The sequence below is a fragment of the Bos indicus genome, chromosome 11 (genome assembly GCF_029378745.1).
Source record: "Bos indicus isolate NIAB-ARS_2022 breed Sahiwal x Tharparkar chromosome 11, NIAB-ARS_B.indTharparkar_mat_pri_1.0, whole genome shotgun sequence".
NCBI classification, from domain to species: Eukaryota; Metazoa; Chordata; class Mammalia; order Artiodactyla; family Bovidae; genus Bos; species Bos indicus.
Genome location: NC_091770.1, coordinates 24,515,143 through 24,530,242, shown reverse-complemented (window position 1 = coordinate 24,530,242; position 15,100 = coordinate 24,515,143). Strand labels below are relative to the sequence as shown.

The 15,100-nt window shown below is 37.5% G+C and overlaps 1 protein-coding gene across 5 annotated transcripts in view; it reads right to left on the bottom strand.

The window, feature by feature from the left end:
* Nucleotides 1-15,100, bottom strand: part of EML4 (EMAP like 4) — a 154,720-nt gene that overhangs the window by 139,302 nt on the left and 318 nt on the right. For 2 of the 5 annotated variants that reach the window (XM_070798554.1, XM_070798555.1), the window contains exon 1: nt 135-15,092. The exons of 1 other annotated variant lie outside the window; for it this stretch is intronic. In XM_070798554.1, the coding sequence (XP_070654655.1) occupies nt 135-210 (76 nt within the window). In that variant the 5' untranslated portion in view covers nt 211-15,092. Of the gene's footprint in view, nt 1-134; nt 15,093-15,100 lie in introns of those variants that run through there. 2 more of the 5 variants (XM_070798552.1, XM_070798553.1) reach the window with 1 other exon arrangement.

Below are 15,100 nucleotides of genomic sequence, written 5' to 3'. Positions count from 1 at the left end.
CATCATCTTATGGGTACTACTACTAAACAACTGTTCAGAACACAGCATAGAACCCAAACTGCTTAAAGTACCAAAGCAGGTGTTAAAAAAGTCCGGAAAGAAGGAGGGCCAGAAGGTAAAAGAGGTGACCTCACCCTGGTCACACAACCCACTGTTCGCCTCCACTCTCACCACCACCCACAGACAGCTGTCTGGAGAGCTCCATAGCATCCTGGGAATTCTCCTTAGTAACTGAATAGGGGTCCCGAATCCAGGTTGACAAATCTACAGTAACTGACCTAGAGGAAACAAGAGATTTTAGAGAAATATGATCAAATTTTTCCACAAGAAAAAAGTATTACAATTCAAGGGAATATATATTCAAACATATAAAAGTACTATAGTAAACAATAAAACTTTAAATATGAAACAAAAAGACTTTTAAGAGTCTGAGTGTGGACATCTAAGAAGTACATATACTATTTCAAAACTGTCATATGATCAGATACAGTGACTAAGATGCTCAATGATAGTAGCCACAGCACAGTCAATATTTTACCTATCTGTTTTTGCATTCCCCAAGATTACTTTTCTCTAAGCTTATCTCACAAAACCAAAGACCACACAGGCTGTATTACCATCTATTATATGAAAAAAAGGACAGTATGTTTATAATAGATAATGCAGGAATCACATCCTAAGAGTGAATAATTAAATGAAAACTGTTCACTGTCTATCTCCCCTCACTATAGTATATGCTTTAGTAGGAATTTTTGTTTCTTTTCTTGACTGATATATTCCCAGTATGAAAACAATTCCTGGCACATGGCACTTAGTGAATAAATATTTGCTCAATTATTAGATTCTCATACTAGCAGCAACAGTTCATTTCGGTGACCAAAAGTCTAACACAGATACTACTAGAATCATCACCCTCATATGTAGGGTTGTAATAACAAGTTCAGTTTTACCCAATCTAGTTAACAAGTTACCCGAGGGTATTTTTTTTTTTTTTTTACTGACTTTAACAACCTTCTTTGCCATTTAGTTATTACAGTTTATGGAAAGCATCTGACATGCTTCCTGGATTCACAGCTGAATAAATGCTAGCGCCTCTGCTCTGCTGCTCCCTTTCAAACAGTTAGCCACGTGAACCAAATTTCTTGAGATGTAGTCCATAAACTACTGCCTCAATGATTATTTCCTAAAGCAAGTATATCAAAGACCACTGACTTAATCACAGGACTCATACTCCAACAAAGACATGGAAAAAGCAAATATCTCAGAAAAGCACCACTTACACAGATAACAGAGAGGATGGAAGTTACTGAATTCACTGACTTAAGTTAGGACGACACCAGGAGAGCAAAGCTGACAACGGTCTCTGCATGGGGTGAAAACTGCAACCAAAGTGAGCGCTACTGGTAGTTCATCATTTTCTCAGGTATATGGGAGGAGGAAGAAAAAAGTAAATGTCATCCCTTTAAGCCATTTTCACGAGCTGGGAAGGCTACTGTGACCTGATCTCTATTTTTCTGCTTACACCCAAAACTAAGACATGCATTTGAATAAAACAGAAAAGGCTGGATGGCGGAAGTTTAAGGTAGCCCTCCTTTGTTTCCAAAGCTTCCCATACTTCACCATCACAATTCTTATTACTCTGTATTTTAAAAGCCAACATCATAAGCTCCATAAGAACTATGTTTATAGCTGGAAGAGTGCTGAGCACATACCAAGCATTCAATAAATATTTCCTGAATAAATACTGCCTGAATCCCCCACAGAATTATAAGCTTCATGAGAGCAGGGATTTCGAGAGTCTCAATCACCAATTTCCCACTGCACTTAGCACAGAGTGTGATCCAAAGAAGCTAATCAAAAGCTATTTACTTAATGACCGTGTTTATGACCAGGAAACATACGCAAATAAGTGGCCTATATGAGACTCAAACCTATAACCTTCGCCCAATTACAGTATGCACTAATGGGCCAAGATAAGGAGTTTCACAGTGCGCAAGTTTCAGTGTGTGTATAATCATTAAATTTCACTCACAAGTATTCACAAAGATTTCAAGAAAAGAAGTCAAAAACTGATTACTTTCCTGGCCATTCTCTTTATTCTAAACTTTGTTCCCCAATATGTTACATCTTATATGATCCACAATAATAGATCCTAAAAATCAAGAAAATATTGTTTGTGCCCAAAAAAAAAAATCCTCACTAATTATAATTGGAGAGGATTAAAAAAATAAGATGAATGCCAAGAGGTACTCAAAGCAGTCAAAGAAAGTCAAAGGCTATGCCCCAACTAAACTGAAAACAGGATATCCTCCAAAGTTAAAAAAAAAAAAAAAATCTCCCACTCATCAACAGAAGTCAGTTATGGCACTTTTCTGGAACAAATGCCTCAAAGAAAAACACAAACAAATTTTGTCATTTTCTCTGACATGTCACTTAAAAATCAGCCTAAGAAGTTACATACAAGAGTGAAAAATGACTTAAGGGAAAAAAATGTCAGGTATCAAAACTAAACAGTTTTGTTTTACAACAGCAAGTCATCTCAACTTTAGGAACTCATCCATTTTGAAAAGTCAGAAAAGGTACATTCTCTGGAAAAAATTTTTGCAAAGGAAAAGAAATACATTCTTATTATGGAATATGACAAATATTAATATAGCATAATTTGACTCTCAAGATACTAACAGCTCATTAATTCAGAGATTTATCCTAAAAGAAAAACAAAAGAAACAAAAGATAACGTTAAAAATGAAGATATAGGGAACATAAGTGGTCTATAATTTAAAACATGTACATATCATCAAGTTTATAAACTAAAAGCTCAGGTATTTTATTAAAGGCCTCATTCAGAAGGCTTCACTGGTGGCTCAGTGGTAAAGAATCAGCCTGCCAATGCAGGAGACACGGGTTTGATCTGAGATCCAGAGATCCCACATGCCGAGGGGCAACTAAACTCGCAAGCCGCAACTACTAAGCCTGTGCTCCAGAGCCGGGAAGCCACAACTGAAGCCCACATGCCTAGAGCCCATGCTCCACAACGAGAGAAGCCACAACAGTGAGTAGCCCACACACTGCAACTAGAGAAAAGCCTGTGCAGCAATAAAGATTCAGCACAAACAAAAATTAATAAATAAATAAAATTATTAGGGGAAAAATAAAAGATGGATCCTTAGGGTGAGAAAATGAAGTTTATCATTTTATCCTGAGGAACATCTGACATTATGTTAGTCACACATTACCAATATTAGTAATATTTATTAGGTATGATTCTGTCCCTGTAAGTGCTATACCATATAATTTCAAAAGGCATAGGTCGTGATTCCTGGGTTCTTTTTTGAGACCCGAAACAACCCTTATATAAGTCAAAACAGCTTTGTTATCTGGCTTCCTAGTCTACAGCAAATTTAAAATTGGAAATCAAAAGAAAGGCTGGATTAGAAACAATAACCAATCTAGTAACAACAAGCACCTCTAGAGCCTAGAGTACCATTTTCTACCAAAAGGAACCACAACTTCTTAGAAGAACAGTTGACTGTAAAAATGGAGCAGGAAGTGTAAATGTTAGGTCTGAACATCTTATCAGAAAGCAATGAAGCTGACAAAGCACCAGGATCAGGACTCAAGCAGCAATGTGAAGATGCTCTGACAGGTCAAAACAGGAAAATCTAAGCGCCCAAATTTAGAAGAGTAATGGCAGCAGATCAAAATACATCAAATAAATAAAAATCTGTAAGTTTCTATTTAAAGGACAGACAAAACAAAGAAACATGCTTAAAAAAAAAAACAAAAGATACAATCAGTACTCATGTTAATTTAACTTTACAGGAAGAAAGGTCTAGTTTCTTTAGTAAACTAGGGGGGGAAAAAGGAAAGGAAAATATACATTATAGATTAAAAGAGACATAGCAACCGAATGCAATGTATGATCCTGTTTAAACCCTGATTTAAACAAACCACTGAAAAATGACACTTAAAGAGACCATCAGGGATATTTGACATTAAGCTACTATTGTTAGGACTTTCCTGGTGTTAAGACTCTGAGCTTCCAATGCAGGGGGCACAGGTTGGATTCCTGGTTGGGGAACTAAGATCCCATATGCCTCACAGTGCAATTCCCATCCCCAGAAGAAATTACTGTCAAACTGTAGGTCTAATAATAAGAGAAGAATCATCTTTCAAGATATATAAACTCAAATATTATGGGTGAGACTCTTTAAATAATACATAAAAACAGAGGAAAGGGTAAAGCACACTGACACTGAATGACAACAGCAAGGAGGGCAGTTATAACTGTTCAGCGTCATTTAGTGTATGGAGGAAACAGTTCTACACAAACAGCTCTCAGAAGCACCACCGTATCACAGCACAGAATCAGTCATCTAGAATATGTTAAATTATGTTCTATATACACAGCCTAAGCAGATCAGATGTCCAAATAATGGAATATGATCCATTAAAGTTTATATTTATACTCTCTGAAAAGGAAAGATGATCACAATATTTAAAGGGGAAAAAAATGGTTGACTTTGCTGCTTAACTATATTCTCTTTTACCCCGAACACACACACCACATAACAGTATCTCGCTCTCAATAATTGCTGATTATTTAAATACAGAAACATAACAGTAACAAACACCCTGTATGGCTTCCCACTTACAGCAAATTCCTTCACACTAACTTATATGAATGGTCTAGTCCATGTGTTCAACATAATTTTAAGTGTAAGATATACTACTACACGGTTACAAAATTACAAGAACCATAAAGAACGTTTATCAATATATAAACAATAATGGATTATAACCCATTGGAAAAAAAATAAGACAGCTGATTCCATACAGATATATTAAGTATACCAGTAATGTGAAGGTTTGACGAGGAACAGAATATTTACAAAATTTCAAAGAACCTCCTACAGAATACTAATTACAAAGTTTTTAGAAAAATTAATTTTACAATGGAAGGGCCTGGCAGACCCCACCCTAATCAAAGGGTCAAAATGGACATCATCAGTTATGGGACAAATCAAAAGTGTGTGCCACCTGATAGAGTGCAATGAGACGAAACACAGCTCACCTCTGGGACTTCTGTACCAACGATACATAACTTGAATCCAATCAGGAGGAAACATCAAATTTAAGGACATTCTACAAAACAAATGGCCTATTATCTTGCAGAGCATCAAGTTCATGAAAGCCAAGGAAAGACTAACTGCTCCAGATTCAAAAAGACTAAAGAGACATGACAACTATCGGTAAATACAACATTTGATTCTGAACTGGTTATTTACTAAAAAAGACGTTATTAAAATAATTAGCAAAACATGAATGGGTTTGAGGGTGACACAGTAGTAACGTATCAATATTCATTTCCTGATTCTCCTCACTGTAATACGGTTATGTAGGACAATGTCCTTGTTTATAGGAGACACACACTTGAATGTTAGCAAGTCTCAGGGCATCATTTTAACAACTTAATTCTCAAATTACTACAAGCACAAAGAAGATACCCCAGCATCTCCTGGGCAAGCTGCAGCAGTCCCCAACTTTCTGGGGGGACCAATTTTCTCGAAGACAATTTTTCCATGGACCTGGGGTGCGAGAGATGATTTGGGGATGATTCAAGCACACTTACATTTACTGTGCACTTTATTGCATTTTTTTTTAAATTACTTATTTGGCCACACCAGGTCTCAGCTGCGGCACATGGGATCTAGTTCCCACTGCACTGGGAGTGCAGAGTGTTACCCATGGACCGCCAGGGAAGTCCTTGCACTTTATTTCTAGTCTAATGTTGTCGCTGATGTGACAGAAGGTACCAGTGAGCGGCCCAGAGTTTGGGGATCCCTGAGAGAAAGGCTGTGAACACAGCCTACAGGGGCCAGGCGACGAGGCAAACACTTGAAACAAGCTAGGCGTAAGGCAGGGCTGAGGCTAGTTACCTGACACACCACTCCGTGAGTATACAGAGCATCTGGAATGCAAGTCGACAGCGGCAAGATCAGCCCATTTTTTCAAGAGAAATCAAAGATGCAGATTTTTATGTGAAATTTCCCAATTTTTAACACACTCAAAAAGGCCAAACAAAACATGTCTGCTGACTAAATTTGAACCGCAGCTGCCTCTGGCCCAGAGGCATGCTTCTCAAACCGAGGCTGAGGGATAAAGGGAAACCACATGATATACATGAACACATTCTTGGAGCCACAGTTTTATCCCAAGAGTTAGCCTGGAATTTTCTGGGAGAGGAGATATTTCTTTACTTTTAAAATCCTACATTATGGAATTTAATGCAAAGTCGTATGATTTTTTTAAAAACTTTCATTTAAAAATAATTTCAATTTCTACAGAAAAGCTGTAAGAACAAGAACAGTACAAAACACCTGTACAGTTTTAACCAAGTTCATCTACTGTTAACATTTTACTCATCTGCATTATTGCACAGGAGCATCCTTCCACCCTCCCTCCTCCTCTCTAGTACAAACACAAAGACACACACACACAAATACAGCTGTATATGTGTGTGTGTGTGTGTATACATATATATAAAACATATATACATAATTTTTCCTGAACTATTTGAGAGTAGTTATGTATCACGGCCTTTTATTCCTAAAAAAAAAAGTTCAGCGTGTATTTCTTAAGAATAAAAATATTATTTTATATAACCTTAGGTTATCAACTTTAGAAAGTTCAACACTGATGCCATACCTTTATGTTATCTACCATCTATATTCCAATTTTGCCAAGTGACCCAATAATATCCTTTACCGCATCTTCCCCTCTAATACAAGATCTATTCTAGGATCAGGTATCATGAAGAGATGTTATGTCTCTTCAGTATCCTTTAATCTGAAACACTTCCACAGCCTTTCTTTGTCTTTGTAACATTAACATTAAAGAGTACAGTCTCCCCCCTACCCTTTTATAAAATAGGATGTTCCCCAATTGAAGTCCAATATGTGCCTCATGATTACATCCAGGTTATGCATTCCTCGCTGGAGAACTACCTAAGTGATGTGCTCTTTGCAGGGCATCATATTCAGAGGCACACAACGTCCACTGATGCTATTTATTTTGATCATGCACTCAAGGCACTGTCTGATTTCATCACTGTATAAAGTTACTGTTTTTTCCCCTTCTAACTAATATGCAATGTATGGGGAGATATTTAAGACCAAGCAAACATTCTGTGGAAAATTCTTCAAGAGATGGGCATACCAGACCACCTGACCTGCCTCTTGAGAAATCTGTATGCAGGTCAGAAAGCAACAGTTAGAACTGGACATGTAACAACAGACTGGTTCCAAATACGGAAAGGAGTACATCAAGGCTGTACACATCACCCTGTTTATTTAACTTATATGCAGAGTACATCATGCAAAATGCTGGGCTGGATGAAGCACAAGCTGGAATCAAGATTGCCGGGAGAAATATCAATAACCTCAGATATGCAGATGACACTACACTTATGGCAGAAAGTGAAGAAGAACTAAAAAGCCTCTTGATGAAAGTGAAAGGAGAGTGAAAAAGTAATCTTAAAACTCAACATTCAGAAAACTAAGATCATGGCATCCAGTCCCATCACTTCATGGCAAATAGATGTGAAAACAATGGAAACAGTGAGAGACTTTATTTTGGGGGGCTCCGAAATCACTGCAGATGGTGACTGCAGCCACAAAATTAAAAAACACTTGCTCCTTGGAAGAAAAGCCATGACCAGCCTAGACAGCACATTAAAAAGCAGAGACTACTCTGCCAACAAAGATCTGTCTAGTCAAAACTATGGTTTTTCCAGTAGTCATGTATGGATGTGAGAGTTGGACTATAAAGAAAGCTAAGTGCCGAAGAATTGATGCTTTTGAACTGTGGTGTTGGAGAAGACTCTTGAGTCCCTTGGACTGCAAGGAGATCAAACCAGTCCATCCTAAAGGAAATCAGTCCTGAATATTCATTGGAAGGGCTGATGCTGAAGCTGAAACTTCAATACTTTGGCCACATGATGCGAAGGACTGACTCATTGGAAAAGACCCTAATGCTGGGAAAGATCGAAGCTGGAAGCTTCAAAGATTGAAGCTCGTCCCGACAGAGGATGAGATGGTTGGATGGCATCACCGACTCTATGGACATGAGTTTGAGTAAGCTCTGGGAGTTGGTGATGGACAGGGAAACCTGGCGTGCTGCAGTCCATGGGGTCACAAAGAGTCAGACATGACTGAGGGACTGAACTGAACAGAAACATTCTGCTCCTCATCAAAAATATCCCATAGATTTAGCATGTATCAATGATTCTTGTCTCAACTAATCTTTATTAAAATGGTTGCAAAATAATCACATGAATGTTTAAGTAGATAATTTCTGGCTATACTCCTAGATCCCTAAGGTATATGCACTTGGTCTCCTTGACCTTAGGAGCTCTACAGGGCAATGGTTTGAGTGCAAGACTAGAATAATCAGGTACAGCTTCCAGAAAAAGACAAGTGTACCTGCTGCCTGCCAAGTCACTTCAGTCGTGTCCGACTCTGTGCGACCCCATGGACTGCAGCCTACCAGGCTTCTCTGTCCATGGGATTCTCCAGGCAAGAACACTGGAGTGGGTTGCCATTTCCTTCTCCACAAGTGTACCTGAGCCACGCCTTAAAGATTGGATAGATTCTGAAAAGCTAATAAAATGGAGAGATAGTCAAGACACAAAGAAATCCATCAGGAAAGCTGGAAAAAAAAACCAATATGGTGAATCCTTCTGCAAAGTAAGTATAATACCCTAGCTTATCAGTTTTATAAAACCACATTTCTACATATGGAGTTTGCCTGAACTGATTCTAGAACTACAGATATACTTCTGCTGCTACTGATGATAACTATGGTATAATCATTACATTTAGAGTCAAAAGTTGGACGCGACTGAGTGACTGAATTGAAAAACTTTTCAAAAACAGCACAATTCATTATAACTCCTACTTCTGATTGTTTTTTTTTTTTTTTTTTGATTGTTCATCCACATTTTCATATATGTCAGCCATCCCGCCTAGTCTTTCAAAGATAGGGAGTAACAGGCATTAAAAACGTATCTTTCATCTGAATTGTGACTCCCCCGTAAATTAAATCTTATTCTGCAATCTAAGGCAAACATATTTATATGAAATTGAGAATTTCTTGAAGCAATATCATGCAAAGCACGAATATTTTATAATCTTTTTTTTTCCTTTCCGTCTCTCTCATTTTTTTAAATATTCATCTTGACCCTCAATAAACTGACTTCTAAATCCTTAATAAGTGATTCACAAAACTTCCACTTGATAAACACTACCCTAGAACCTGAGATACAGTTCTTTATTAAATTTTCAACAAAGTTGGGAGACAATTTTCATTTATTTCAGGTGAAATAACAGAAAAAAACAAGAACATAAAGAGTTATTTAATTTTTTTAAGGATTCTACTCTGACATTGTGTATGGTAATTTTTTGGTCTTCAAGTTATCATTTTTTTAAGAAATGATGGTAAGAGCAAAGGTTGTACGTTGCCAGTTATATACTGGTTCCCTAGTAATTTCCCCCCAATTTCACAGGATCATGAAATCGCCCCTGCTCTGCTATGAGATTTCAAACACACATGAGTGTCAGCCTTTCAGCGGGTTTATAATCTGGCTGTAGAAATAAGACTTACAGTAATTTTAGGACTTGTCATAATTACTTCTACCTTTTGAGAAGAAATATTCTGTGCTAAGTGCCCTAAAAACGTTCCTGTGTTAAAAGTTCAAGGGTGGATACTATGAGTTGGGAATGAAAGAGAACAAAGAAAGTGTTCAGAAAAGAAACAATATCTGAGTTGGGCCTTGAAGGGTACTTCAAGACAGAACAGACACAGGGATGAAAAACTGCCAATCAAATATGGGAAAAAAGAAATAGGTCATTTAGGCCAGATCATGTTAAGACAGTAGAAACAGATTATGGAGGATCTTGACAGCAAGGCTAAGGTGCTTGAATTTAGTCATTAAGGCAATACAGCAATCTGGAAAAGGCTCCCCCTCTCCCACCCCTTACAAAACAAATTATGGACAAAGCAGAGATTCTTGAGGCTATGCAATAATGCAAACACAGAAAAATAAGGCCTTCAACTGTGGTGTCAGAAAAGGAAAGTAAGGAATGTGAAAAGGTGACAAGAATTGATAAGTCTTAGAAGAGATTTTAATGTGGTAGGCAAAAATAGCTAAGAGTCAAACATTTTAAGGCTGGGTGATACTTACAGTGAAAAATTAAGAAGTTGATTTAGAGGAAGAACAGTTCATATCCAAGTACATTAGAATCGACATGCAAGTGGGTTATGAAAAGTCAGTAATAGGATAAGGAAAAGAACACTTGGTCCCATCAGAAAAATCTGAGTTCAAGTGAAAAAAATGGTTAGGCTCTAATGAGAAAACCAGAACGCAAAATTATATCTATAGTATAATTTTAACTGTGTATAAAAAGCACAGGAAAACACTAAAAACATGTACATCAACATGTTAACGTCAGCTGACTACAAATAAACTAGGAATAAAAGATTTTTTTTCCTTCTTTTGTATTGTGTTCTCATTGGATACAAACCTTACAAATCAGGCTCCGAACCCCCACCCCAGAAAAAGACGAAAGGGAAAAGAAAAACCTGGATTTGAAGTCTTTTCAAAAAAATGCAAACTTCTTGAACTTTAGTTTCTTCATCTAAAAATGGGGAAATAATTTCTTCTCTCTCAAGGTTAGTGTGCAGATTAAATGAGATAAAGTTTTGTAAACTATACAGCAATATGCAAAGGTAAGGCATTATAACAGTCTATGACAACTACAACTATAGGACAAGATATCACACACAGACATAAAAACACTACAGATTTGGGAAGTAGATTATCTCCTTACACTTTTAAAAAGTTTTAGAATCCATTTATTTTTAAATCAAAATGTTACTGTAATATTTCTTATAAACAGACACTGAAGTTTTACATGCAATATATATATATAAATATCATACATATATAATTAATACAGTACTTGTACTACATGCTGTTCAAACTTAAATACAAAGCAAAAAAAGAGCTAGTAGTTATCATTCCCTAATATTTGGACTTCTAAGTAAGTTATTTCACGGTTTTAAAAAGCCACAGTCTATTGAAGATAATTTCAGTAATCTCCAAATGTCATCTCTTAGAAGTTATGTGCTTGATACACAGCACTGCCTTCTAAATGATGCCTTCCCCTTCAACTCCCACTTCTGGTCCTTTACTTAGGATTAAACACCTCTAGATACCTATTTAAAACCAGATAGTAAGCTCCTGAAGGGCAAGAAGAATGTCATAAAAGGGGTACATGTTAAGAAATACTCTAAGTCATGTTATAGATGCTGTAGTAACCATTTAAGAGTTACTACTCATGTCATATTATAATATAAACCTGCCTCGAGCCCTTCAAGAGACAGCCATTAACAAATTAAAAGCTAAGGAAAAATTCCACAAGTAATGTTACTACATGAGAAACACTTTTATATGAATAAAGAATACTTGATTAATATTTAAAAATCTTACACTACACTATTCCTTTAAGAAAGCAAGAGTATATATGAGATGAGAAATGGTAAGTTCTAATATTATGTTAAAAAATCGTTTTTTTCATGTATCTGATAAACTGAAGCGTATTATTACTGCACTGAAGAATGTTACATTTCTTATACTAACCCTATAATTTAATTTATTACAATTTTTCTTTAAAAAGAAGTTTAGGAGTTTTGTTTTTAATCTTTGGAGCAGAAAAAGTTAAAACTGACGTGGTTAACAATATGCTTTCTTTAAGGCATAAACACTGACTAAACCTGAGGCTATTTCCAAGACAAGTTTTAAAATTAAAACCTTTATTGTGAAAAAGAGATGCTAAAGAAACTAGGCATGAAACGCACCTAACCTATGCCTTATGAAAATCAACAAGAAAAGCTCTGTCAACAGTTTTCCACTTCTGCACATAGACCTGAAATTTAAAATGTTTTACTATATACATGTTTTGTACAGGTATGTGTGTATATTCATATATACTGATTTGGAGGCAGGACATTAAGACAATTCATTAGTGAGTATTTCCCCCTCACTAATTAAAAAAAAAAATTGCTTCTAAAGTGCTGCTTTTTTGTATTACAATAATTTGTGAACTAAAAGATACTATGCTTAAAGGAAAAAATACAAACACCTGCCAGTCCAACTGCCGGAAACTCATCAGCTGCAGAGAATAAAAGCATCCTTTCGTTGTTTTAAACGTATGGACAAAACAAAAGAAATATAACAGGTATACAATTTCAAAATGGCAAATATAACACAGACCAGCACCTAATATTCCTCTCAATGATTTCAAAATCATTACACAGTTTTAATTGCCGTTAGACATCTCAGAAAATGCACTTAAGTGTTTTCCTTATCTAAACACTCATCAATGGTACAGTCTGAATTTTTAAAGTTTTTCACTTAACAAAACGATGCATCATAACATTCCCTTAAATAATCAGCTTCTCTAGAATCAGTTTACAAAGCACTCAGTTTTTCTGCTTATAAAAATGTAGTTTTCTTTATTTTCAGGAAGCCATACAGTACATAAAATGACACACATACACTTCCTTGAGAATAAATACTTTAATACTCATGACCCCAGAAGAACTTCACGTGTTTTGAATTCTTGTTTGGTTAAAAAAGGTTTTTAAACATCTACTAGAATACAAGAGCTTGCCTTTACAATCATGGCTCTCCTGAAGGTAAAATAAAGATCAACGTAACTCTAAGTGCTAGACTAACGAACTGAAGGGAATAGAAACAAGCAATTTGGCTAGAGTTGGGCAAAACTATGTTTAAAGACTACCAGTAAAATATACCAGCTTTACCCTTACCCCACTCCCAATCCTTTAAGGTTTCAATTAAGATGGGGCCTAGTTTTACTCTTTCAAAGGGGGACAGAAAGAGAAAGCACACATCTCCTGCTGAGAAGTATCTTCATCAGGAGCAGCTCCAAAAATACTGCCAGGAACCATTTCTTTCCCTCCCAGCTGACACAGGTTCCTCTCTTTAAATATAAGCATCTCTTCTGCTCCTGATCAACATCATACTTAAAGAAGGGAAAAGTCTCAAGGTGAGACCCAAGGGTGGTACCAAATGAATAAAAATAACTATTAAATCAATACAAAAATTCAACATCACAATCAGTTATAACATTCTTTATGAAAAGTGGGAGCCCCAACTAAAATTTCTCTTTCAGTCTCTACTACCAGTTACCTTATGAGAAGGATAAGAAGGAATAGTTGTTTAAAAATGCATATCCACTTTCAAAATAAACTTAAGGGCACCCAATTAGTGAGAACGACTCCCACAAAACGCTTACAGAAGATGAAGTTTTGGCAAGCCTTCGAAGTCCACAAACCAACAGCCAGAAGTAAAAGCTGATTCTAATTTGAGCAGTGATCCCACCATTCCTACAGGCTGAGGAGCCAGCAGTGCAGACACCTCAGCCGCACAACATCCCCCAACACTCAGTTTCTTGCCCAAGTATATGATCACCTCTTTGTGAACATAAAGGACCAGTCTTTCAGTCCAATATGATTAGGGAATAAATCCAGACACAGGCATATGGCTTAAAAAAAAAAAAGGTAGTGAAAAGCTGATACCTCTTTAAAAGGAGCCCAAGAATGAAACAATTTCACTATGAAAGGAATTATAAGACATCAAAGGTTAGATAATGGACAACAGGTGCCTTTGGGGAGGAAAGAGTAACACTCAGTTGCCTCCTATTTTAGGATTTCCACTCTCTAGTGTGTGTTTCCCAAAGAAAGTGTATGTGTTTTTCCCAAATAAAGTCATAGCCAAAATTACGGTTTTTACTATTTAATACCTATAGTGGGTCCACTGTTCTTAAATATACTTTACATTAAAAAAAAAAAGTTGATCTCAACATGTATGAATAAACTATGGCCTATGGCCAGATCATGCATTCATCCATGAACATTAACCAACTAGGAATTTATTATCAAGAAATGCAAAGAAAGGCGTCAAATACTCAATATACCAATCCAGCAGCAGGTATCACATAACTGCAGTATCAGCCAAAGCAGAAACTGTTTCTCTCACCATCATAACAGTTGAGCTCAATCTTTACAGTAACCAAATTCCAATAGCCTCAAAGAATAGTAATTCCAGACACAGATTATATGGCTCTGAGTACCAGCCACGAGTTCTGATTCTCTTACCCAGTTACAAAATTTACTACCTTTATTCGGGTGAAAGGGAACACTGAAACAATACTTCAGCCTACTTCCCTTTCTCCATTCCACAAAGACAACATATTCCAAAAATGGAGAATCCTTTCTTTCCCTAACAGAGGCCCCCTTTCCTATGGATTCATGGGGCAGGACTACTTCTCCCCAGCATGCCTGCAGAGCCAGCACGCAGACTTCTGCTTTCACTCCTCTCTTAAAGAGGGTCCCCCAACACAAATGCGCCTCTTCCTTTCCTGTATTAGGCAAATGATGCTTCAGTGCTACTGGATCTCTCCACCACTACAAAACGTTCAGAGAAGTGGAGGGAGTGAGGGGAAGTTGTCAGTTACTCGGAGAGATACTTAAAAGACGACTCCAAATTTAAAGTGGAGGCTTGAGGAGGAGGGAGGGAATGGGGGTCCCTTCCCTAAAAGGGAGCCTGTGCGTGGGTAAGGGATGTCCCCACCCTGAAAGAGAGCTCGGTATGTAAGACGGGGGAGGAGTGTTGTACCCAGAAGAGATTCAGGTTTGAGAAAGAGGTGTCCTAACCTTGAAGGTGGGGGGAGCCGTGAGTGTATGGCGGGGGGGCGCAGCAGCTTTAGGGCGGCCTCTATGAAAGAAGGGGTTCCCACTTCGGGGAAGAAGCGCCCCGCACTGACGGGAACGCTTGGAGGAAAGGAGGGTCTTGCTGAGGAGGGCTGGCATGGGGGAGGGGTTCTGAGTTCACCAGAGCCCGGAGAGGGGCGGCAGGCTCGAGGGGAACATGTGCAGTGGAACTGCTGCCATCCCGAGGGGCAGGGTGGAGAGCAGGCCCGGGCTGCGTGTGCAGGGAACAAGGTTCCCACCCTGC